At 37.4% G+C, this 23,417-nt stretch overlaps 1 protein-coding gene across 1 annotated transcript in view; it reads right to left on the bottom strand.

Moving 5' to 3' along the window:
• hcn4 (hyperpolarization activated cyclic nucleotide-gated potassium channel 4) overlaps window positions 1-23,417 on the bottom strand; it is a 105,331-nt gene that overhangs the window by 10,103 nt on the left and 71,811 nt on the right. Inside the window, exons 6-8 of the mRNA XM_046865305.1 lie at window positions 12,177-12,323; window positions 11,144-11,384; window positions 2,458-2,622 (exon numbers count right to left, since the gene is read on the bottom strand). Coding sequence (XP_046721261.1) covers window positions 2,458-2,622; window positions 11,144-11,384; window positions 12,177-12,323 — 553 coding nt within the window. The remainder of the gene's footprint in view (window positions 1-2,457; window positions 2,623-11,143; window positions 11,385-12,176; window positions 12,324-23,417) is intronic.

Genomic DNA, 23,417 nt, shown 5'->3' with positions numbered 1-23,417 from the left:
GTGAGTGGAACCATATTCAAAAGTAAACATGGCCTCAAATTTTGGGCTGATGGCTGATAGGAGAAAGTGAGACCTAGGGCATTCAGACACAGAGGTCTTTTCCATCTTTGGTAGTTGTTGAATGATGGACCTTAGTCTCATGGAGTTGGATGAAGGGTAAACATAGAAACATGACGGCACTGTATATAAGACAAACTAGGCACTAGTGATGTTTAGTTTATAAACGATTCGTTCATTTTAAACGACTCTTTAATGTGACTCAGAAGTAAGAGTAGTTTTAAAGAGGGAGTCGTTCATTCTTTACTGGATGTGCATGAGCAAAGCATCACAAAATCTCAGTAGGTTATGCACAGGAAACAGAATTGTGTAGTTTAGCTCTCGACTCTTCTAGTCCGAGTCGGTTTTACGTGACTCCCATGAACGCTATTCAGTGCATTATACAGGAAACAGAATTGAGTAGTTCATCTTATGAGTCCTCTGGTCTGCGTTGTTTGTTCTTTTGTCGCATGACTCCCATAGAGGCTATGCAGTTGTATATGCATATATAAATTATTGGAACTATAGGCAAAGTTCATGTATGCAGACGTGTTGGGGGACCTGCTTATTGAAAATCTAAAATTTTATTTTATTTCTGATCAAAAGAACAAATGAATAAAAAACATTTGTTCATTTTGATGAACAAGATTCAAAGAACCAGGTCACTAAAAGAATCCAATCTCCCCATCAATACTAGACACAGGATGAACATAGAACAGGTGCACACCTCAGGTAACGCACCAATGACAGGACAGGCATGGAGACCAAAAGCACAAGCACATGACAATACAAACAAAATCTATTCAGAACAAAGACAATGAGAGGAGCTTTGAGCAAGCTGTGCTGAGTTGGGGAATTATTGGAGTAGCCACACACTTCTACTGTTGGTGACTATGTATTTAGTTTGAGGTACATCAAGTTTTATAGTAGTGTGAATATTTTGAGAAAAAAAAAACACATGCCAATGTCTTGTAACAAGCCAATAAACCCATGTCGACTGTTTATGTGGAAAATGATTCAGTTTGTTGTTTTTGCTGTAGTGAGTGGGCTGAGTGTCAGTGTTTTTACAGCCTGGGCCATATGGCTCCCTGTGGTGCCAGATAAACATGGAAGCCTGTGACAGTGCTAACACCGCCAGACACTGCTGCTGCTCAGCCCTCAGCCGGCTGACTCAATAAGGGCAGCGACTCAAGAAACTGACAAGGAAATTACTCTGCACTCCGAGGCATTAAGCAGAGACACAGCACACCTCACTATTCGTACACTATATACAACACTCCCCATTCAGGCACCTGTCAAGTGAATGAACCAAAATGACTGTGTCAAATCTACAATTCACAAATTTTTGGAAAAAATGCTCACAATTTCTTGGAAACAAAAAAAAAGTTTCCTCTTTAAAACATTAAGATCATAATTGACTCAAAATTGTAGCAAAAATGTAGTTTGACCGCTAGTCATTCAATATTTCAGCAGAACACTTTAGCAGGTGCGGTCTGCTAAATCTGTCATCCGACTAACTCAAGCTCAGATTTTAATAAAACTCAAATTCCCTTTTGGCTTCATACCTGCGTCAGAAATGAGAGCATTAAGATTGTAAAAGTATGACCTTTCAAATCAAATCCTAACTGATCCTTGAGACTCAAAGTTTTTTCAGATGCATAAAACCCCCCACGAAGTTACACTGACCAGACATAACTTTATGACCACCAATCAGGCATAACATTATGACTGCCTGCCTAATATTGTGTTGGTCCCCCTTTTGCTGCCAAAACAGTTCTGACCCATCAACCCATTAACAGCATTAACTTCTCCAGCAGTTTGAGCTAGGGGACCTCGTCTGTTGGATCGGACCACACGGGCATCAATGAGCCTTGGCCGCCCATGACCCTGTCGCCGGTTCACCACTGTTCCTTTCTTGGACCACCTTTGAAAGATACTGACCACTGAAGACCAGAAACATCCCACAAGAGCTGCAGCTTTGGAGATGCTCTAACCCAGATGTCTGGACATTACAATTTGATCTTGTCAATATCACTTCACTAACACATCAAGTTTGAGGACAAAATGTTCACTTGCCACCTAATATATCCCACCCACTAACAGGGGCCATGATGAAAAGATAATCAGTGTTATTCACTCACTGGTCATAATGTAATATTGTCATAATGTTATGCCTGGTCGTTGTGTTGTGTTGACCCTCATAATGTTTTAAAGGGATATCACCAAATGTTCAGCATGAACTAGCCTAATACAAAATACATTTGTGACGTGTGGAAAACTAAAATAAAAATAAATGATCATCCATGCCCAAGGTAAAATCAATGAAAATGTAAAAGCAGATACAGCTTCTGATATTATCATTGCATTAGTAACCAATAATATGACTGGGCTTGTACAAACATACACATCTGACAGTCTCACCTATACGATCGAGCCGGTCCAGAGCAACCGTCTCAAAGGCTCTCCTCATCATGGGGTATTCTTCGAGCACCTCATTGAAGTTATCCACTGATAGAGAGTAAAGACGGCAGTATGTATCCGCCCGGACACTTGCTGTACGTCTTCCTCTCGTCAGCAAACAGATCTCTGTAAGATAAAAACGAGTCAGATACGATCAGGGCTATGTTTATATAGTTTTAATTATGCACTCTAACATTGCATTTGATTGGATTATTTCTTCAGTCTATGTAGATATCAATAAAATGGATTTTTTTTGGGGGGAGAGTGTACACTGAACCTTCAGGTTTGGCAACAGTTTTGGCTCATTGGCCTGAGTTGTGCCCTACTGAATTATTTCCTTCACCTGGGTTTCACCTGTGTCATGTTCTACTGCCATCCAAATCAATGCAGATTTGGTGTCAACACAAATCTAATGGGAGGGCATTAAGCTTCCCACATGGGGGCAAAGGCTGCCATTTAATTATCCCTAAATATGTGTCTGCTTGTTCGGCATCACTCCCACACACATCACACTCTCTCATTTTTATTGGCATCACCAAACACTGAAACAAAGTGCTTCTGGCGCTGTCCTCCTTTGTATGTTTTAATAAAAATTCCAGGAGTATTTAGGAGTATTACTTATCACACTGAATGAGATCCTAAAAAATGGTTAATTCTCTAAAGCTTTTGAAAGATGCAACAAAACGTTCTCCTTAATGACACAAGATTCCTTAATTACCCTCTGTAAGTGTTCTTGTTACAACACCTTTCTCCTTCAAAGAGCTGATAACGAGATTTTAACTATCAGAGAACTATTTTCGCAGTAAAGTGTGAATTTTGTGTTATCCAGAGATGGAACACTTAATGCTATTTTCAGAGCTTGGAGGCCTGGCAGACCTCATCTGTCATGCCGACTCAGGAAAATTAGGCACCGCTTACTATCTGCGATGTTGTAGCGCTTCTTCTGAAACCTCAGAAAAACTTGGACCTTTATGCCATTCCCACAGTGCTCGATATGCGGAGAGACTGTGAGAACCCAGCTGGGACTGAGTTTTTCCCTTTTCTGCATGAGACGTGCCAGGGAGGAGCAGAAGAACCAGCCGTGCTGTATTACATGCCCCATCTGGCCACGGAACAACCAATATCCCTGACCCACTTCTGTCTGAGTAAGGCGTGTTGTGACATGGGTCCAATTTGTGCACTCGGAGGCATGTTTATGTGGGTTTGTATGTGTTTGTGTGTATGTATGTGTGTGTGTCTGTTACAGTGAGACTACTACTAAACTTATTGAATCTCAGCACAGATATACATGAGCGATATAATCAATCAAATATGAAAACATTATACAGAAAGAACATGTAATGTGATCCAAACAGATTACAAATTCAACTGTTTTTAGAAAGTTAACTAGAGAGTTTGAGACAAGAGATGTGATTTTATAGGACATTCATTCATCGTTAGTCACTGCCTGGTTGGTATCATGGCTATAATACTATAATTAAATAAATTATACTTTATTGATATATTGGGAAATAGAATGAACAAAATAAATAAATAAAAAATAAGAATAATTAAATAAATCCTTAAATGGGACATTATAAAATGGGTTTGAAGAATTCTAGGCAAAAATATAAACGTAATATTTAATTGAAAAATATATATATTTAAATTAGTTTCAATTCATTTAAGCCACACCCACCTTTTGTTGTTGAAATCCAGATAAAGATATATAAAACGCTAAACAGATACTGGTATCAGTACTCATAGTAAAACTGTGTTGCACACAATATACACATACATGTGTTCATGTACATGTGCATACACTGTTGCTAAACTTAGCTGTTGATGAGATGCACTAAACACGGGTTACCTTTGCAGCCCTGAATAAATCCATGCTAAAGAAGGCAGGAGCTAATGGCTGCGCTAAATCCCTGCTGAAGTGTAAACTTTAGAGAGAGATAGATAGTAAAATTCATGTCTTTACATAAGAGAACTGAAGTCTCAGCTCTTACATGCGAATGTGAAGAGCTCAGAGCTCATTACTAAAGCGATGGGATTATGAGGTAGCCTCAGTGCCATAATGCATAATGCACTCCCCATTCCAGCTTTTCAGTCATTTTAATGTAGCCTCTGTAACAAAATGTAGAAACCGAGAAGTAGAAATCTCTCAATACAAGCCAAAAAAGAAGTGAGACCATTTACAACAGGGGGGTTAAACTGATCGCAAGTAAACCAGTTTAGCAGATTGGTAGAATTGTACCATCTCAGATCTTTGAATGCAATGGACTTAATTAGTATTAAACAGTATGTCATCAATCTACACATAATAATGGTTTGGAAGGTAAAACAATATAGTTTGCAAAATTATTAACAAATAAAACAAACAATAAGTTGTGATAATTTGTGCTCTGAAACCCAAACATGGGTTAGTTTGAAAAGAGGTCAAATGTAATCAAATTTATACCTTACTATCCAGAGTTATATATCATTAGCATTTGTCAAGGTTTATTTAAGGTGTTTTGCCGTTAGTGAAATAACACAGGTTGGTTATTTTTATTTTTCATTTTAGCTGCGGTCCACAAAATTACTTTCATATTGAACACAGATTAAAAGCTTTAGCTCTACACGCCCAGCCCTGTTTCACATCCCTATTTTATAACATAAAAAGATAGTAAAAGGTGCAATGTTTATGTTAAAATTTGCTAATTCAACTTCTACAGGTAAGATAGCTTACTAAGCAGTTTTTTCTTTAATCCACTACAATAGTGCTGGACTCCTGGACAAACAAACACTTGCACAATATAATATAGATGAAAGTATTGGAATGGCTGACATTTCAAGCCATATATGTTCTTCCCCAAACTGTTACCATAAAGTTGGAAGCAAAGGATGTCTTTGAATGTGTTAACATGAACCTTTTCCTTCATTTTATCCAGGAGACCCAAACCTTTTAGAGGCATGACACAAATTTCACAAAGCCAGCTCCATGTAGATATAGTTTATATATGGTGGAGTGGAAGATCTTAAATGGCCTGCTATAGAGCTTTGACCTCAACCCAATTTAACACATTTGGAATGAATGTGAACACTGACTGCACCCCAGGCCTCCTCGCATCATGTACATCAGTACCTGGCTTTACTCACACCCTTGTGGCTGAATGAGCACAAATAGCCATAAACACACACCAATCTAGTGGAACAGCAGTTATTATATCAGCAAATGGGGATTAAATGTGGAATGCAAAAAGCAAATCTTATGGTCTGGTGAGTACAAAAGCATCCATACACTTACATCAGCAAAAGTGGTATTCTATATAAAAAAAAAAAAAAATTATTGGGATAAAATACTATTGTGTATTGTGTTTTCATTTTGCTGTATCAGATCTAGCCTAGAGGCTCGGCTTGGCATTGACACCCGGTTTATTCCGTTGTGTGTTTGTAAAGTCACCGTGACCTCTAGTCCCTGCTTACTTAAACCTCGTACAGCTTTTATTACAGACCAGAGCACTTGCGCTGTTCTGACTCAGCTTGGCTTGTGGCTCACTAAATAAAAGAATAAAAACCTGCGTGTAATCCTAAACAGGCTTACGGTGCACTCAGAATCCTAAAGTGTCTTATCGGGGAACTCCCTGCTGAGCCTAACAGGCTGTTATGCTTGTCTTCTGTGAAAGGAAAGGTAAGTCTGTGTCTATTTGTGCTGCTAGTAGTAGTGCTGCTAATGTTTACAATGCTCCACGATGGCATCAACGCTAAAAACAAATCCTAGAAATCACTACTGGAAAATATTCGGCCTGGTTTCTTTGATCCTGCTATTTTAGCTCGCTATTTTTAAAGTGCTTTTATGACGTGCAGACGTAGAAGAGGTAGGTAGAGGTGCATGAGGTCGGAACTGGCTAGGCTCACCTGCGCTCAGAGCGTTTCTGTCAACTCAGATCTGCTCTGAGCAGCTGGAGTGAACACACACTAACCTTTCGGAGTGTGTGAGCACCCTGCAAGCCTAATATAGCCTGACATCACACCATCTATGCATTAACACTCTTCTTCTCTGACCTCGTTGCAGCAGGATCCACGGCGCAAGTGCTAGAGGCTAGTGACGTCACGCGCCGAGCCTGAAGTAACAGCTGGTGTTCTATAGACGGTATCTCGGTCTAAATCACACCCTCTTTGTCTCACACACACAAACACACACATAAACAAGCACATCCTGAAAGCACAGGTCTCTCCAACAGACTTTAGTTAGACACAGATTAACCGCACTTTGTTGAGGGCGACTTGGCTGTAATTGCATTAGACAAGACGAGAGATGTCTACACATTGGATTTTTCATTACTTTAAGTCAAACAGATGTGAAAATAGACATAAACACACTGAAGACTTTTTAAGGACTACACAGGAGGAAAAAATGGAAACAAATCAGATGTTTAAACTGAGAAAATGTACCGTTTTAAGAAGAAAATAAGGTCATTTTGAATTTGATAATTGCAACAGGTGTCCAAAAAGTTGAGACAGGGCCATGTTTACCAATGTGTAGCATCAAGTCTTCCCATTGTACACAAATCTGGGAACTGAGGAGACCAATTGCAAGTTTTAGGTGAGGAATGTCTTCCCATATGTGTCTGACACAGGATTCTAGCTGCTCAACAGTTCTGGGTGTCCTTTGCTGTATTTCTTGTTTCATGATGCGCCAAATATTTTCAAATGGTGAAAAGACTGCAGGCAGGTCAGATCAGCCCTTTCAGAGTTTTGCAAATCATTGCATCCTGTTTTTATTTACAATTTCCACAGTGTACCAACTTTTTCAGGAATTGGGGTTGTAGGTCAGACCTCAGAGGTGCCTTCAATACCATAAATTATTAGGGATGGAAAATGTGAACTGATAAAATAACCCTGTTTTTCTACTTTGCCAGCAGAAATCCTGTCATACCAGACTTAGTAGTGCTTAGTAGGTAAAATTACAAAGGTTAAGGTTTTTTTGTTTGTTTGGTTTTTTTACACATTTCCCATGGGATCTGGTACACATACCCAGCTGATTTGACTACACAAATTGACTTAGGTAGGATATCTTCTAATGTACACCAAATAACATCTGAACAAATACACCAATATGTAATCGTTGAACATCATGATCCACATTAATTCTCTCTTCCCTGTTCCAATAATTGTTACTTAGCTGGGAAGGCTTTCTACTAGATTTTGGAGCATGGCTGTGGGGCTTTGTGACCATTCAGCCAAAAGAGCATTAGTGATTTTGGGCAAGATGTTGAGTAAGCAGGCCTAGAATGGTATTGAGCACAGGACTCCCAAGATCTCGCACTCCTATCCAATCCTGAAAAACCATATCTTTATGGTGTTTGCTTTGCATGCAGAGAAACTGATGCGATGGAACAGGTATGAGTCCCTTATTTCTATTGAAGGAAAATCTTAATGTTACAGGATGCAAAGCCTCTTTTTTTGTAGCCTCTTTTAGAGTCTTAACAGCCAATCTGTGTCAGCCATGTTGAGTAAATACACAGAGTGATTCTCTCTCAGGTGTCATTGCTAAACATGAACACACACACATACACAAATACACAGATGTATATCCCTATCTCATTAACACACACGGCATGACCAAATGCTGACATTTCACTGTGTGTTCTCAGATATATATCTCAGCCTTTATCCTCTTCTGTTCCTTACTTGTGGGACAGAATGTCACTGGGAGAGTTTAGAAACACCTGCCCCCATTCCCACCCCTCCACACACAAATTAATTTCATGAGTGACTAATTCCTGTTTGTTGTAAATTCCCAATGGTTCCTGTTACACTCCCAGTGCTGCGCCGATGCCAGGAAATGCTGCCCGATAACAGACATTTAACCATTGCATCAGTTCCACTATTACTCTCCATTGTATTCAAGCAATTAAGAAATAACTGCAGATCGCAAATTCGAAAATGGCATGAGGGTCATTTATTTGTACAAATAAATATGTGTGCAATATGTGGAAGAAGGCAAGTGATTGTCTACAAGCTATTAAAGACCCATCATAAATTTCTACTGAGATAATTGAGAGCCACTGAAACCAGACTCAAGCACATGCATAGCCTGAATACAAGTAACTTTCCCTTTGTGAATATTGACATAACATAGGACCAGAGTGAATCTATCTAGATCAGTAACATATGGTTTCTAAAGTCAAATTTAAGACTTTTTAAGACCTTTTAAAGACCATTAACAATAAAATTCAAGACTTATATCACAACATCAAAACACACAAATACGTTGTTGGCAACTGGCCTTAACACGAGCCCTAAATAAATGTCTTTTTCAAGCCAAGAATCGCTAAACTTGCACTTCCCTATAGCTGAAAAATCCGAGAGATTCACACCAATAACAGAAAGCTGATTGGCTGTTGCATGCTGGTTTCATTTGAAGTCGTGATACAGCAAATTATATTTGAACAAACCAAAGAAAAAACTACTACGCCACGGAAACTAACAAACAAAAACGTTTTAAAGTGCTGCTGGAGCATTTTTATGATCGTTAAAAGTAGTGCAACATGGACATCGGAAAAATAAACGTTTTAAATTATTTAAGACCTAGATCGACAGTGCATGTAGGACGTTTTGGAGACAAGGTGAGGGAGGTGAGATTGAGATGGTTTGGACATGTGCAAAGGAGGTATATCAGTAGGAGAATGCTGAGAATGGAGCCACCAGGAAGGAGGAAAAGAGGAAGAACAAGGAGGAGGTTTATGGATGTGCTGAGGGAAGACATGCAGGTAGTTGGTGTGAAAGAGGCAGATTTAGAGGACAGGGGGGTATGGAGACAGATGATCCGTTGTGGCAACCCCTAATGGGAGAAGCCAGAAGAAGAAGAAGAAGAAGAAGAAGAAGAGGAAGAAGAAGAAGAACCTAAGGCTTTTTAAGGCCTAAAATTTTGATTTCTAAATTTCTTTTGATTTCGAAACCTGGTAACAAATCTGTTTGTTCTATAATTTTTAAATTATACGGTATATAGAGCTATTATATGTACTTGGTCAAGACGCCCCCCAATAACTGAAAACATGAGAGTTCAGTCTGCATGCTTAAAGTGTAAATCACTGAAATTGTGGCATGCTCAGAGATGGATTGCTTGCCCTCTTTTTGTTATTATTCACGGGTTCCCACAGAGCAAGGCCAGGGGGCTCACATAATGAACATTAGTTGTAATTAATGGTTGACCACTGTGTCACATGATGCATTTTTCAGTGGCATTACCCATCACATCAACACAGCAGCCCGAACTATATATGGACAATGGATGTAAAAGTGGTATTATCACTGGTGTGTAAAAATTATGCTACGCACAAAAAAAAAAAAAAATGACATTTGGCCATTTTGCTGTAATGCTTTTCTATTCATACAGACATCATGTATATGTGCATTATTATATTTTCCAAAGTAATTCTAGAAAAGGAAAATAAGCCTGAACCTTTAGCTCCGATTGATCTTGTGCTACCCTATGATTTCAACAACATTAAAAATGAATAAAACGCAGTGTTCAGTTATAAATTCTGCAATCAGCAAATATCAAAATGAAGCTTTTGCTAGTCTGGAAAAACAAAATGCTCATTTGAAACCCTATGCTGTTTTAAATATAAGTTTAATATTAGACTCCTACAATCTTACCATGTTTTTTTACATTTTTCTCCTGAAATTACATACCTAAAGCCTCGGGCATTTTTCTCTGACAGTACCTTAAGTATTTAAATATAATAATGGATCAGCAAACTGTTTGCAAGCTTTCTTGTGAGCCAGCTTCAGAAGAGGCTTCCTTCTGGAATGACAGCCATGCAAACCAACTTGTTGCAGTGTACGACGTATGGCCTGAGCACTGACTAGTGGACCTTCCACTTCTGCAACCTTTAAAGCAATGCTGGCAGCATTTGGGGCACAAGGAATCAACCTCTTTGATGGACCGTTGCGAGGCCGAGTGGAACCCGTCTTGGAAAACCTCTGTATGACTCAGGTCACTGTAATGTAACTCTGTTTCAGCGTGTTACTGATCTTGTGATAACGTTGGCATCTTTGTGGAGAGCAACAATTTAAATTATCAAATCATCAGAGAGTCTTTGCCATGAGGTGCCACGTTGAACATCCAGTGTTCAGTATGAGAGAATTGTACTTAAAGCACCAAATAATAACTGGTCTAATACAAAATACACAAATATATATATATATATGGTCTTGCTGGGCAGACAAAAACATGAACATGATGAATAGGACGTTGCTTTGCATGATTACATGATGTACAGCTGTTATCACTTAGGATGTACTTACATTTGTTGCCAGCTGGTTTGACAACAATGGCTGTATGTTGAGTTATTTTCAGAGGACAGTAATTCTGTACTGCTACACAAGCTGCACTTTGACTACTCTAAAATCTATCCATGTTTCATTTCTATAGTATCGTCCCTTGAGAAGATCCACTAAAATGGTTGCTGAAATGTGAGGGGTTTACTCACTTTTGTGAGCTACTGAGGATATATAGTATCATCTTGAGATATATTATATATTTCATATATAAAAATATTATATATTTGCTCTGCTGAATGTGTGTACCTGCTGGTGTGTGTGTGTGTGTGTGTGTGTGTACACATATATCTCAGACCGTATGGTGTTGCTGTTCCAGTTAAAGCTCCATTACCTCCAAAGTAGGAACCATCTGACAGTTTGGTTTCCTTGTTCCCTTTAGTGAGCACGCTAACAACTCCATGCTGTATGAAGTACATCTTCTTCCCGATGGTGCCTTCTCGGATGATGTAGTCTCCAGGCTGGAAAACCTCGAAACGCAGCTTCGTCAGCATTGATGTCACGAAATTCGGATCAGCATTGGCAAACAGAGGCATGGACGCCACCAGTTTCCGACAGTTAAAGTTGATTATTTCCTGCAAAAGGGAGGAGGATTTAACATCTATAATATATCAAAGAGGAGTTCTAATTTTACTAGTGTATTACATTTTTAGTAAACATGATAAAGGTCCTCAGGTTGAAAATATCAACCAAATAATAGTAATTAATAGTACATAATTGTATTATATTAATAATAATAATTATTCTGGATATTATATATATATATATATATATATATATATATATATATATATATATATATATATATATATATATATATATATTATAATATTAATACAAAAATGTGTGCCAAAGAGCATGTTAGTGCCACATGTCCCCATCCAAAAAGAATTACAACAGAAATACCACAATTCACTTCTTCTTGAAATCCTTCTTATCTAATTGACTCTGGTGTCTTTTTCATCTAGATATTTTCTCGTTTTTATCCATTTGCCATAACTCATATATACTGTACATCATACCCTTAATCCAGCAATTGTATTAAGCATATTTTTTCTGCTTCTGTTATAATTTCTCTCCTAACGAGACTGATATGACTAATCCATTTAATTACAGGATTTGTATAGTAACACACTTGAGACATTATTTCATTATACTTTATGCTTCAATTTAAAGCAATTATTCCAACGTCTCGTAATGACCCTAAAGTAATTGCATGAATTGCAGAACTGAAACTTTTCGGAAATGCTTCAACCATTCAAACCCCTGTCTATTCACCTTCACAGAACCACTGACCTTCTTCACTTGATTTATATTGTGTGTTTTCTCGGAAAAAAGACCAGTGTTTTTTATGTGTTTATGCTCACCTCCCTGAGGGGCTCATTCAGCTCCCCCAGGATGCTCTCCTCATCAAACATCTTCCCCTGGTAACGGTGCTCATAGTAGTCGTGGATCCTCTGACGCATGTCTGCAGGCAGCTTGTGGAAGGACATGTACTGCTCCACTTGTTTATACTGCAGCAGGACAGAACGAACAAGAAAACAGGGGGTTACATAAATGCACAGGCTTCCGTCGTTTAGGTTTCATAGAATATACTATGGAATATACTACACTGGTTATACAGTATTAAGTAACAGAAAGAAAGAAAGAAAGAAAGAAAGAAAGAAAGAAAGAAAGAAAGAAAGAAAGAAAGAAAGAAAGAAAGAAAGAAAGAAAGAAAGAAAGAAAGAAAGAAAGAAAGAAAGAAAGAAAGAAAGAAAGAAAGAAAGAGGCCTAATTACTTAAGTTTATTTAAAAGTTAAACAAAGTAGGGAAGGAATAGTGAAAGAAAGAAAGAAAGAAAGAAAGAAAGAAAGAAAGAAAGAAAGAAAGAAAGAAAGAAAGAAAGAAAGAAAGAAAGAAAGAGGCCTAATTACTTAAGTTTATTTAAAAGTTAAACAAAGTAGGGAAGGAATAGTGAAAGAAAGAAAGAAAGAAAGAAAGAAAGAAAGAAAGAAAGAAAGAAAGAAAGAAAGAAAGAAAGAAAGAAAGAGGCCTAATTACTTAAGTTTATTTAAAAGTTAAACAAAGTAGGGAAGGAATAGTGAAAGAAAGAAAGAAAGAAAGAAAGAAAGAAAGAAAGAAAGAAAGAAAGAAAGAAAGAAAGAAAGAAAGAAAGAAAGAAAGAAAGAAAGAAAGAAAGAAAGAAAGAAAGTATTTAGTGCAAATGGACAGTGTGTCAGAAAGTGACAATAGAAGTAAAAAGTGATTTGGAGTGATCTGTAGTGTATTGTAAATAATACATATCATTTTGCTTAATATCTCTGTGTGTGTGTGTGTGTGTGTGTGTGTGTGTGTGTGTGTGTGTGTGTGTGTGTGTGTGTGTTAAACATAAAATTATGTAAAATATATATATCATAATAGAAGCACAACTAATTGATGTCTGTGTGCTACGTGTCATCCTGCAGCATTGCACAGTGATTGTGTGAAGTAAAATAAAGTGAGAGAAAGATGATGACATCCAAACAAACACATAATCTAATTTCATATTTTAATCATCAGAAGAAAACAACTCACTTCACTGAATAATATTTTATGCCATATTTATTCGTTTTTTTGTTTTTTTTTTGCATTTTTAAAAGTTATTTTTCTACATGTTAAAATACACAGAATAATAATCCACCCTGCAGTTACAGTCTATGAAATTCTCTTGGTCTTTGATGTTTAACAAAAATGGTGAAAGTCTGACACAGAAACTGGGCCATTTGTCCAAGCATCAGGTTGAAAAGCTTTAAGAGGACGAGGAAGAGGAGGAGGAGGAGGGGAAAAGGAAGTGCAAGAAGAGTGCTAGAGCAAACACTGGGAAAGCAAAGAGAAGAGGAGATAGTGATGATGTCTTAAAATATATATTACTTGCTCTAATAGAGACCTTAAAAAAGCTTCAGTGTATGTATTAATACCTCATTGTCATGATAAGGACTTCAAAAAGCTCTCAAATCTGTACTCAGACTAATTCGTGCCAGAGATCAAAAAAACCTTCAGCATGCGGATCCCTGTCACACTTTTTCACACTGACCTTTTTGCATAAAACACCTTCCGAATGCGAAACAAAGGCCTTGCGTAAATCCTGAGCGAGACGCTGTTTCTCAATCGAGCCCCAGTCAGGCATTAAGAGCAGAATTACAAAATCAAATCGATACGCCGCCTAGATCTTCTTCTTTTTTTAAACATTCCTGCACTCCTGTTTATTAGGTAATCCCTCTGTCAGTACAGGGTCTAATAATAGCTCTCATGATATAAATGTCATCACTAGCTATAGGATATTTTGGAAATAGATATGTTTAGTGTTGCACGAGCGGGCAAGGGCCTCGGATGATTTAATAATTCACTGTGCATTGTTTTACCGCCGCAGAAAAAAAGAACAAAAGAGCTCGGATGGAGTGTTTCTTATGCGCTAATTATCAAGCAAGTTACCGTGAGTCCAGGTGCGTGATTTGTAATGTTGAGAGTGTGGAAAGCCTTTAACTTCATCTCACTCTGATGAGCTCTCGTTCTTTCTAGCGCTCTCGTTCACTGATGTCTCTTCTATTCATTATTGGACTACACATGGCCTTCCTATTGTTCATAAGTATGTTCATTATGTTGAAAAGGCAATATCTAATGAGGTTGTTCAGTAAAGGGACACCTGAAAAAAATGAGGTAGTGGAAGACCAGGCAGGGGGAAAATATAGACACGAGAGTGCGTCATAGTCTTCATGTAAAAATGGTGTGAATGATGTAGGGATAATAGTGTGAATACGAAGACCGTGAGATTGCAACTGTAGCATTTCAATGATCGTGGAAGAGTGAAGGATTCAAAGGAACTTTGATGGTGTGTTAAACCTCTCAACAAACTTTTCTGAGCCTAATGCCGAGTGCACACTGCGATTTTTATAGCCCTTGGCGATTGTTGTCATAATGTCAGACTTTACAACAGTCAAAAACTGATGCACACAAGAAAGCGACTTGTCCGAAGTTTTACCTCATCAGGGAACCCGTGTTCTCTCGCTAATGGTTGCTAGCAGGAAAACAAAAAGAGTCTGTAGGCTTAATAATTTAGGCACAAACACTGCTTTGTCCCTCCATAACTCACTAAGATTCTCTTCTACCTGTACTTTCCACCTGACCCCTTTTTAACTTTTTCCCTGAGGTGATTTTAAGGTGTCAAGCTAATTCATGTTCGGCGCTCCTATTGGTTCTTGGTTTGATGGTCGTCGTAGAAGAAGTCACACTACAGAAAAATCTTCTGCCCGAATTTCATCAGATCAAAGACTACAGATTTTAGCCCAGGATTATAGGAATCTTTTAGAATTTTCTAAACTTGTCTCAGACGAACAAATCGTGGCCAAAATTGCACAGTGTGAGCCTGCAGAAAGGTACTAAGATATCCAGCCTGGACAAGGGACGGGGGAATCGATTCTGAAATGTCGATACTTTTGTTACTGGTGTTGAATAGAAAGGATAGAGTCTCACATTAAAATATGAATCCCACAAGGGATTTTTAAAACGAGTGAGTTTAATATTTGATCAGACTCAGACATATACCTCAGTACCTTCTGAGAATTTTTGTTTCAAAAGCACAAGAGTTGTTCATTTAAAGAAGAACTTCATTTAAAGACTTAATAAGAAAAATGGAACATTCTCAATTTTTTTTTTTACAAAAATCGTAAAAACACTATGTGACACTTTAAATATGGTGTGTGTGAATGATTACATTTTCAAGCTATATTTGATTTATGATATTCATAATTTTTACATAAATGTAGCAAAAGAAGGTCGGTTCATTGCAGATACTTTTATACTTTTATACTTTTATACTTTTATGATGGGTCTAAAAATATATATAGACTAAAATTTCCCAGAAAATATTTTAATAAAGGATTGAAATTGGTATCGATATTAACACTGGACTTTAAAGAAAAAATATGCTGATTCTCCCAACCCTAGACTAGACATCTTTTACTCCAGATCACCAGAGGGCAACCTCAATCAAATTTTAATACAATACTCCGGTTACATTTTCCATTTCCTGTTTGAAAAATATAAAATTTACATGAAATCTTCAGTATTCTAAGGATGTCCTAAGAGGCAGATGTATTATAGTTATTTTTCTTGTGATATCAACATAACAAATAGCTGTTTTTCTTACAACATGAAATGTACTTGTGAAAGTGAACATGTGTTGCATGCAGGTTGGCATCTTTTTAAGGTCCGATGTAAAGAAGGACATGTTTATGCTAATTTATACATAAATGTATTCTACAGCAGGGGTTCTCAAACCTCTAACAGTCAGGAGCCATTTTAACTGTAAATCACAAATTCCCTCAACAAATAAAGAAAATGTGTAAAATGCTAGCTGCTGAAGCTTATTTAACATTGTTGATTCTATCATCGATTACAACTTTGAAAACAAATATTTTTTATGGCAATATCACAAAAAAGGGGGAAAAAACAATTCATGGCTTCTTTGTTTGCATGGCTTCGGTAATATTCGGTAATATAAAGGTGATTGGCTGCAATCCGTCACCTTTACGGGACTTGTACATCACCAGTACCCTGAAGGAGGTAACTAGGTTTGTGACTGACCCCTCTCACCCTGGACACAGACTTTTTAAATCACTCCCCTCTGGCAGAAACCTCACTCCACAAAAACTGCTTCCACCACCGACCTCATCGACAATAGCAAGGACCCACCATCATCGCTGACCTGCTTTCATAAACACTGACAGTAATGTAAACCTCACACTGTTCAGTTCATATGGGTTACATTAACACTATCAACAAAGACCACTATATTGCAACCTTGCCCCTTGGAATTATTCGGGATAAAAATGATCAGTGCACTGCTTCAATAACATTATTGTTAGCACTTCTTCACTTTACACACCCTGCACAAACTCTATAATGTCTTTATTTATTTATTTTTCTAGTGTTTCATATTTTTATAGCACTAACAAACCATGACAAATTCCTTGTACATCCAACCAATGATACTTGGCAATAAATATGATTCTGATTCCGATATTTAAAAAGCTTTGCATTTATTTATTTACTAATTAATTAATTAAATTATTAATGTATTCATAATGTATCTATCTATCTAATCTATCTATCTATCTATCTATCTATCTATCTATCTATCTATCTATCTATCTATCTATCTATCTATCTATCTATATTTCTGTCTGTCTATCTTTCTGTCTGTCTGTCTGTTTTTTTACTCATCCATTCATACAGTCATTTTAATTCTATTTATTTATTTTTTTGTTTATTTGTTTTTGGACCCCGCCTTGTTTTTTTTTTTTTTGTTTCTTGGATTTGTGGAAGGATGGATCAATGGATGGATCAATGGATGGATCAATCGATGGATGGATCCCCGAGGGAAATACACATATAGCAGCACTGAGAGTGAAAAGTATACTAAAACAATTTAAACAATTTTCCTATGGGATCAATAAAGTATTCTAATTCTAATAAAAAACAATTTTCATGAAATTAAAGTGAAAAAGAAGAAATATATAGATATTCAGTATACAAAGACACAGTGTGAGAGTGCAAAGGTGTGAGTTTTTTGTGTAAACTGTAAATATGGTACACATTCCTGACACAACATCAGACAGTGATGTAGTGCCATAGAGCGTTAATAAAACTCATATACTTGCATATGGATCCTTATATTCTGTCTCTGAGAACCCTGTTTTACAATACAGCACTTAGACACCACAACATAATTATAACAATGATACAATATAACAATATGAGAAAAAATTCTCCTGATTATTTTCAGTGACATTTCTACAATACACAACTTTAAATCATATACTGTACTATATATTGCTACAATAAATAATTAGCAAATGTATGGAATGATAGTTCGGTTGCATGCCTAATAACAACTAAAACCTTTCATTGTTTTTAGCTTTTACTTTCGTTCCAAAAAAGTATTAAAGAATAATTAAATTTATGTGATGAAACATGTTTCATGCACGATGGTTCGGATAATAAATAATGTTCAGATATCAACAGTTGTTGCAGTAGTTATACTAGAAATGCTGCAAAAAGTGTTATAATATTGTTAAAAATGTCACATGTAGAGGGACGGGAGGGGTTCACAGGGCAAAATATATCTATAGAAAAAAAGAGAGGGCTTTATGTTGTCCAAAAGAAGTGTCCTGCTCTGTATAACACTAAAATGCTACTATTACCAATGCTGTAAAACAGGCCGGATGTAATATCTCCCGAAAGGCTTGTAAAAAGAATAATAAAAAGCATAGGGTTTGGGCTCCTGTCAGCAGCCAAAAGAGAATGGTAAGAGAGAGAGAGAGAGAGAGAGAGAGAGAGAGAGAGAGAGAGAGAGAGAGAAATGGGAGAGACCTGTTCGTCCTCTATCTCTCTAATGAGTCTGTGTGATGTGTTGGCTCCCTGAGGAGAAGCCCCCCGTGATGAGCTGCCCACAGCACTGCCTGAGGGAAAACTCAGAAACACGGCTCTTCCTTGGCATCACAGTCATACTTTATTGTGCAATCTTCCACCATCATTCACACGCACACACACACACACACACACACACACACACACACACACACACACACACACTACTTCATAAATACCTGAGGACCTATAGGTGTATCTGTGCACAACCTACACACTTTACTGTGCAACCTCTACACATCTTCTTCATCTTCATCATATGCATCACTTCGAATTCAAGTGAGATGCTCATTAACCCTTAAAATCCACATAAATATGACATTATGTGTTTTAATGCATTTCCTTTAAAAACAAGAAATCGGTATGAAATAATGTTACTGTTCAATTAGGAAACATTTCTGTGGAATCTGAACAAACCTGTCAAGTGTTTAACAAGAAAGTGTTAAAACACCTAAAGTGTTTAACTAGAGCATTTTTTACTTCCATGGAGAAATGTACACAGGCGCCTGTTGAATGCCAAGGACAAATATCTGCATTTTTGGAGTGATATGTTCAAGCCATGGTTGATTATTAAATATTAAAACACATGAATAATCCAAATTTGTTGGAACCACAAGAGTGTTAGAAAGTCAGGTACAGATGTAGCGTTCACATTCATCCCAAAATGTTCAGTAAGGTTCAGGTCAGAGCGTTATAGCAGACCACTCAATATATTGAAATCCAACGCAATGTACACCATATGTTCATGAAGCTGGGTTTGTGCACAGGAGCATTGTGATGCTAGAACAGGTCGGGGTCTCCAAGTTCAAGTGAATAGAAAAATGCATGCTACTGTAACCGAGGTCATCATATACAATCCTGCCACCAACTACACTTTTCTTCTGCCTTTGTCAGTGAGCAGCTTCTTACAACAGTGTGCAACACACTGCAAATATGAAACATACTAGAGTGATTGGTGGAGTAAACCAATCGAACGTCCTCCGTCCTCCATGCAATTAGCTGGAACTCATCTCTCTCTCTCTCTCTCTCTCTCTCTCTCTCTCTCTCTCTCAACCTTGTTCTTATCTTTTTCTTTTTTTTTCTTTCTATTGTCTCATTCATAATTTGACCCGGGAGTCTGGGTTCTTCCTCACCGCTGAATAAGATCTCATACAGCATGTCATATTTTTCTCCCATTGCTTTGTTCTTCTCATATCTTCACTGGATGAATGGTCTTTCCTTTTTCATTCTCTCTCTCTCTCTCTCTCTCTCTCTCTCTCTCTCTCTCTCTCTCTCCCAGCCTCTCTGTTAGATTTGCATGAAAATAGACTTGCTGTATAGCACATATTATAAATAGGTCCTGTGCGCTGGAGGAAAGGTGTATATAGGATTTACACAAACGTATAGAATATAGAAATATAAAACCAGCTCACTTTTCTTTTTATATTTTATATTGCCGTGAATGAAAAATAACCTGTCAATGCCAATCAAGATGTCATCCACCATCACTGCTCACCTACAAACCTCCATACACACACACACACACACACACACACAGAATGTGAGAGAGAGCAAGAGCTCATCTCTTGAAGTGCTTGTTTTTTTAATCAGTACCTGACCTTTGATCGTATTCCAGGGGTGTACACACTCTACCTAACACACACACACACACACACACACACACACAAGCTGAAGCTGATCAAAATGGATCATATAGAAGTCCAGTAGCCTTATGTATCACTAAACAGCCAATGAAAGCAAGTTATAAGATGTGAATTTTCAGTTATCACACTTTTCATTTCCTTTGTTATTAGCAATGAAGAAACATTGAGGATTAAAAATTTAAACCATTCTAATATACTATTGTCTGGTGTAATATTTTTGTGTCACTAGACTTCAGACTTGACTTGCGAACATATTTTGTATGCTTTATGTCAGAAATGAGATTAATACTGTATAAACCTGCTATTAATGACTTATTTTCCTTTTGTTAAACAGTTCCATCATCACAATACAAAAATACAGTGGTTTATTTTGATACATGGTGTGGCTGCTGTATTTTGTAGTTTATTTTGATACACTTAAATTTACAATATTTGTTATTTTAAAAATACAATTTGTTGTATCTTTACCCAACCCTGACTGACACAGTTTGTTACATAATGCTTCATTACCACTGCCATCATCATCATCATCATCATAACCACCACCATCATCATAGTCAGATAAAACATTAAAAGAATGTGTCTGCATTTCAGTCTGTCTCTCTGTCTGTCTACCTCTTCCCCACTCCTGCAGAAGTGAAGAGCGCCTTCCTGATTCCTCCGGGAGAAAATCCATTCATTATGAGCCTCAGAGTGGTAATCACTTTTCTGTCACAGGGGAACAGCCTTCTGTCTGTCAGTCAACTCAATTCAGTACGAACCTCCCAGGAGGAGCCAATGTAAAACACACACACACACACACACACACACACACACACACACACACACACACACACACACACGTGCACACTTAAATACACAATTATAATACAACACACAGACCCTTTAGCCCACACTCTAACCTTCTCTCCGCCTTTGCTCCACAAACACCAAATGCAAATTTACTTACTAAATAAATCATGAATAATTTATGTACTGAAAGAGATGTCAGTCACTTTATTAAAATTTTTTCTAATTTATTATGCTTTTTAGCCTCGTCTCACTTGCTCTCTCTCTCTCTCTCTCTCTCTCTCTCTCTCTCTCTCTCCCCTCCTCTTTCTTTCTCTTCCATTTCATTAGTACAGGATAGAGGTATTGGGTATTGTACGAATACATTCGGCAAACACACACACACACACACACACACACACACACACACACAAGCTGAAGCTGATCAAAATGGATCATATAGAAGTCCAGTAGCCTTATGTATCACTAAACAGCCAATGAAAGCAAGTTATAAGATGTGAATTTTCAGTTATCACACTTTTCATTTCCTTTGTTATTAGCAATGAAGAAACATTGAGGATTAAAAATTTAAACCATTCTAATATACTATTGTCTGGTGTAATATTTTTGTGTCACTAGACTTCAGACTTGACTTATGAACATATTTTGTATGCTTTATGTCAGAAATGAGATTAATACTGTATAAACCTGCTATTAATGACTTATTTTCCTTTTGTTAAACAGTTCCATCATCACAATACAAAAATACAGTGGTTTATTTTGATACATGGTGTGGCTGCTGTATTTTGTAGTTTATTTTGATACACTTAAATTTACAATATTTGTTATTTTAAAAATACAATTTGTTGTATCTTTACCCAACCCTGACTGACACAGTTTGTTACATAATGCTTCATTACCACTGCCATCATCATCATCATCATCATAACCACCACCATCATCATAGTCAGATAAAACATTAAAAGAATGTGTCTGCATTTCAGTCTGTCTCTCTGTCTGTCTACCTCTTCCCCACTCCTGCAGAAGTGAAGAGCCTTCCTGATTCCTCCGGGAGAAAATCCATTCATTATGAGCCTCAGAGTGGTAATCACTTTTCTGTCACAGGGGAACAGCCTTCTGTCTGTCAGTCAACTCAATTCAGTACGAACCTCCCAGGAGGGAGCCAATGTAAAACACACACACACACAAGCTGAAGCTGATCAAAATGGATCATATAGAAGTCCAGTAGCCTTATGTATCACTAAACAGCCAATGAAAGCAAGTTATAAGATGTGAATTTTCAGTTATCACACTTTTCATTTCCTTTGTTATTAGCAATGAAGAAACATTGAGGATTAAAAATTTAAACCATTCTAATATACTATTGTCTGGTGTAATATTTTTGTGTCACTAGACTTCAGACTTGACTTATGAACATATTTTGTATGCTTTATGTCAGAAATGAGATTAATACTGTATAAACCTGCTATTAATGACTTATTTTCCTTTTGTTAAACAGTTCCATCATCACAATACAAAAATACAGTGGTTTATTTTGATACACTTAAATTTACAATATTTGTTATTTTAAAAATACAATTTGTTGTATCTTTACCCAACCCTGACTGACACAGTTTGTTACATAATGCTTCATTACCACTGCCATCATCATCATCATAACCACCACCATCATCATAGTCAGATAAAACATTAAAAGAATGTGTCTGCATTTCAGTCTGTCTCTCTGTCTGTCTACCTCTTCCCCACTCCTGCAGAAGTGAAGAGCGCCTTCCTGATTCCTCCGGGAGAAAATCCATTCATTATGAGCCTCAGAGTGGTAATCACTTTTCTGTCACAGGGGAACAGCCTTCTGTCTGTCAGTCAACTCAATTCAGTACGAACCTCCCAGGAGGGAGCCAATGTAAAAACACACACACACACACACACACACACACACACACACACACACACACACACACACACGTGCACACTTAAATACACAATTATAATACAACACACAGACCCTTTAGCCCACACTCTAACCTTCTCTCCGCCTTTGCTCCACAAACACCAAATGCAAATTTACTTACTAAATAAATCATGAATAATTTATGTACTGAAAGAGATGTCAGTCACTTTATTAAAAATTTTTTTCTAATTTATTATGCTTTTTAGCCTCGTCTCACTTGCTCTCTCTCTCTCTCTCTCTCTCTCTCTCTCTCTCTCTCTCCCCTCCCTCTTTCTTTCTCTTCCATTTCATTAGTACAGGATAGAGGTATTGGGTATTGTAATACACACACACACACACACACACACACACACACACACACACACACACACAGACTCTCGAGCACACAATCACATGTAATCAAAATTTTCCTATTAGTGACTGAAGCAGAAAACATGAAATCATACACTCAAATGAATGCACATTACTTCTCTCTCTCTCTCTCTCTCTCTCGTTTTTATTTTTTGTGCGAGAGGTTTATAAATGGCGCATTCACATGTAAATGTATCCACCATGGTGGGTAAAATTAATCCACCCGAATTAATCCATCACTGTTGTTGCCAAAAGAATATTTTTAGGCGGACAGAACCGCACCAGCAACCACAAGGCATTATTGCTGCTTCTTATAAAAATCCCTGCAGAGAAGGAACTTTGAAATGAACCCTACACTTCATCCGCCCAGCCTACTTTCCGGTGCTTTTTACTTCCTTTATTACTCGGCGCCTTACTGAATTAGAAAT

This window comes from Silurus meridionalis, chromosome 13 (genome assembly GCF_014805685.1).
Source record: "Silurus meridionalis isolate SWU-2019-XX chromosome 13, ASM1480568v1, whole genome shotgun sequence".
Classification (NCBI taxonomy): domain Eukaryota; kingdom Metazoa; phylum Chordata; class Actinopteri; order Siluriformes; family Siluridae; genus Silurus; species Silurus meridionalis.
The sequence above is the reverse complement of the archived record's forward strand: the minus strand, read 5'-3'. Positions and strand labels throughout refer to the sequence as shown.